Genomic DNA, 2006 nt, shown 5'->3' on the forward strand with positions numbered 1-2006 from the left:
CTCCCACCTATGAGTGAGAACATGCAGCATTTTATTTTCTGTCCTTGTGACAGTTTGCTCAGAATGATGGTTTCCAGCTTCATCCATGTCCCTGCAAAGGACGTGAACTTATCCTTTTTTATGGCTGCATAGTATTCCATGGTGTATATGTGCCACATTTTCTTAATCCAGTCTAACATTTGGTGACAGCTTGATTATGCTTTCTAGAAGGTGCTAGTCCTATATGGTTAATGGTGTGCATTCAGCCCCTACATCTTGTACATGCAAGATAAGCAGCTGTGGAGTGCCTTCCCAGTCTTCTGACAGGCCCTGATGACACCAAACCTTGTCAACTCTTACAGGTTCATGGGGACTGAAGCCTATGCAGAAACTATTGACAGAACCGTGATGTACTATGGATTGCCATTTATCCAAGAAGCCGACTTTCCCTTCAATAATTACCTCACCATGCTAGACACTGTTTCTGGGAACAGTGTGTATGAGGTTATCACATCCTGGATGGAAAACATGCCAGAAGGAAAATGGCCTAATTGGATGGTAAGTCCTCATGCCAGCACAGTACATAATGTGCTGCTGTTGCCTTTGCTGTCTAGTTACCTCTAAAATACAATGGACCTTTGTCTCTAAGTGACCATCACCTCTGTCTTATTTCATGATTGTTCAGTGGCCAGGCCTGTCCCAGCCTCTGCCAGGTTCTTTTTGTTAAGGGAGAGACACTGCCCACTGAATGGAATGGATATTGAAGGAGTGCTTGTCTATGCTCAGAACACTGCTAGGCTTTTTGGGGCTGGATATCAAAAAATAATTTCTCCCCACATATCCCAGAGTTTATGACATCAATGGGAAGAAAGAGGATTTCAGGTGTGGAAAGAGGTACAGTGCAATTCAGGGCAACATAAAACTGTGACAGAACACCAATTTGTGGGGTAGAATGCACTGCAAAAAGCATTTAAATTACAGAGATTCTCAGAGAAAGAATTTCTCCCCCTTCCGCATTAGACTCTTCAGAACAATTTTTGTTTTTTTTTGAGACAGGGTCTCACTCTGCACCCAGGCTGGAGTGCAATGGTGCAATCATGGCTCACTGCAGCCTCAACCTCTGAGGCTCAAGCAGTCCTCCCACTTCACCCTCCTGAGTAGCTGGGACTACAGGCGCATGCCACCATGCCTGGCTAATTATTTTTGTTTTTGTATTTTTAGTAGAGGTGGGGTTTTACCATGTTGGCCAGGCTCGTCTTAAACTCCTGACCTCAGGTGATCTGCCCACCTTGGTCTCCCAAAGTGCTGGGAATACAGGCATGAGCCACCATGCCCGGCACTAACATTTTTCAAGACTGGCAATATATTACTTCAGTAAAGAACAAAAGATACAGTAATACATACCTGGGGTAACAAACCAGTATTGTCACTTCCACACCTGTCCGGGTTGCTTTTCCTGATCTGATCTTTCTGTCTTTGGGTTTGAGTTAGAGATCAACATTAGGCCCCTCTGTAAGATGTTTGTAGTATTACAGATGTAAGCCCTGCTGCTTCAAAGTCCCACGGTAACAGTGGTTGAAACAAAATGGAAGTTTCTTTCTCTCATATAAAAGACAACCCTCCTTTCTTTCTTTCTTTTCTTTTTTTTTTTTTTTGAGACGGAGTCTCCCTCTGTTGCCCAGGTTGGAGTGCAGTGGCGGGATCTTGACTCACTGCAAGCTCCGCCTCCCAGGTTCAAGCAATTTTCCTGCCTCAGCCTCCTGAGTAGCTGGGATTACAGATGCACACTACCATGCACAGCTAATTTTTTTATTTTTAGTAGAGACGGTTTCACCATGTTGCTCAGGCTGGTCTTGAACTCCTGACCTCGTGATCCACCCATCTCAGCCTCCCAAAGTGCTGGGATTACAGGCATGAGCCACCACTCCTCGCCCTTCCTTTCTTTAATATATTATAAATGTAAATTCTAAAACACCTTTTTAGTCTCGATAATCTTCCATCTCTCTGTATCTCTACCACCTTAGGCT

General features: G+C 44.3%; 1 protein-coding gene across 4 annotated transcripts in view; it reads left to right on the plus strand.

The window, feature by feature from the left end:
- The window catches only part of SLC3A1 (solute carrier family 3 (amino acid transporter heavy chain), member 1), a 52524-nt gene that overhangs the window by 32935 nt on the left and 17583 nt on the right, over positions 1-2006 (plus strand). For all 4 annotated transcript variants that reach the window (XM_011978210.1, XM_011978211.1, XM_011978213.1 and 1 more), the window contains one exon: positions 342-537. In XM_011978210.1, the coding sequence (XP_011833600.1) occupies positions 342-537 (196 nt within the window). The remainder of the gene's footprint in view (positions 1-341; positions 538-2006) is intronic.

The sequence above is a fragment of the Mandrillus leucophaeus genome, unplaced genomic scaffold (genome assembly GCF_000951045.1).
Source record: "Mandrillus leucophaeus isolate KB7577 unplaced genomic scaffold, Mleu.le_1.0 Scaffold190, whole genome shotgun sequence".
NCBI classification, from domain to species: Eukaryota; Metazoa; Chordata; class Mammalia; order Primates; family Cercopithecidae; genus Mandrillus; species Mandrillus leucophaeus.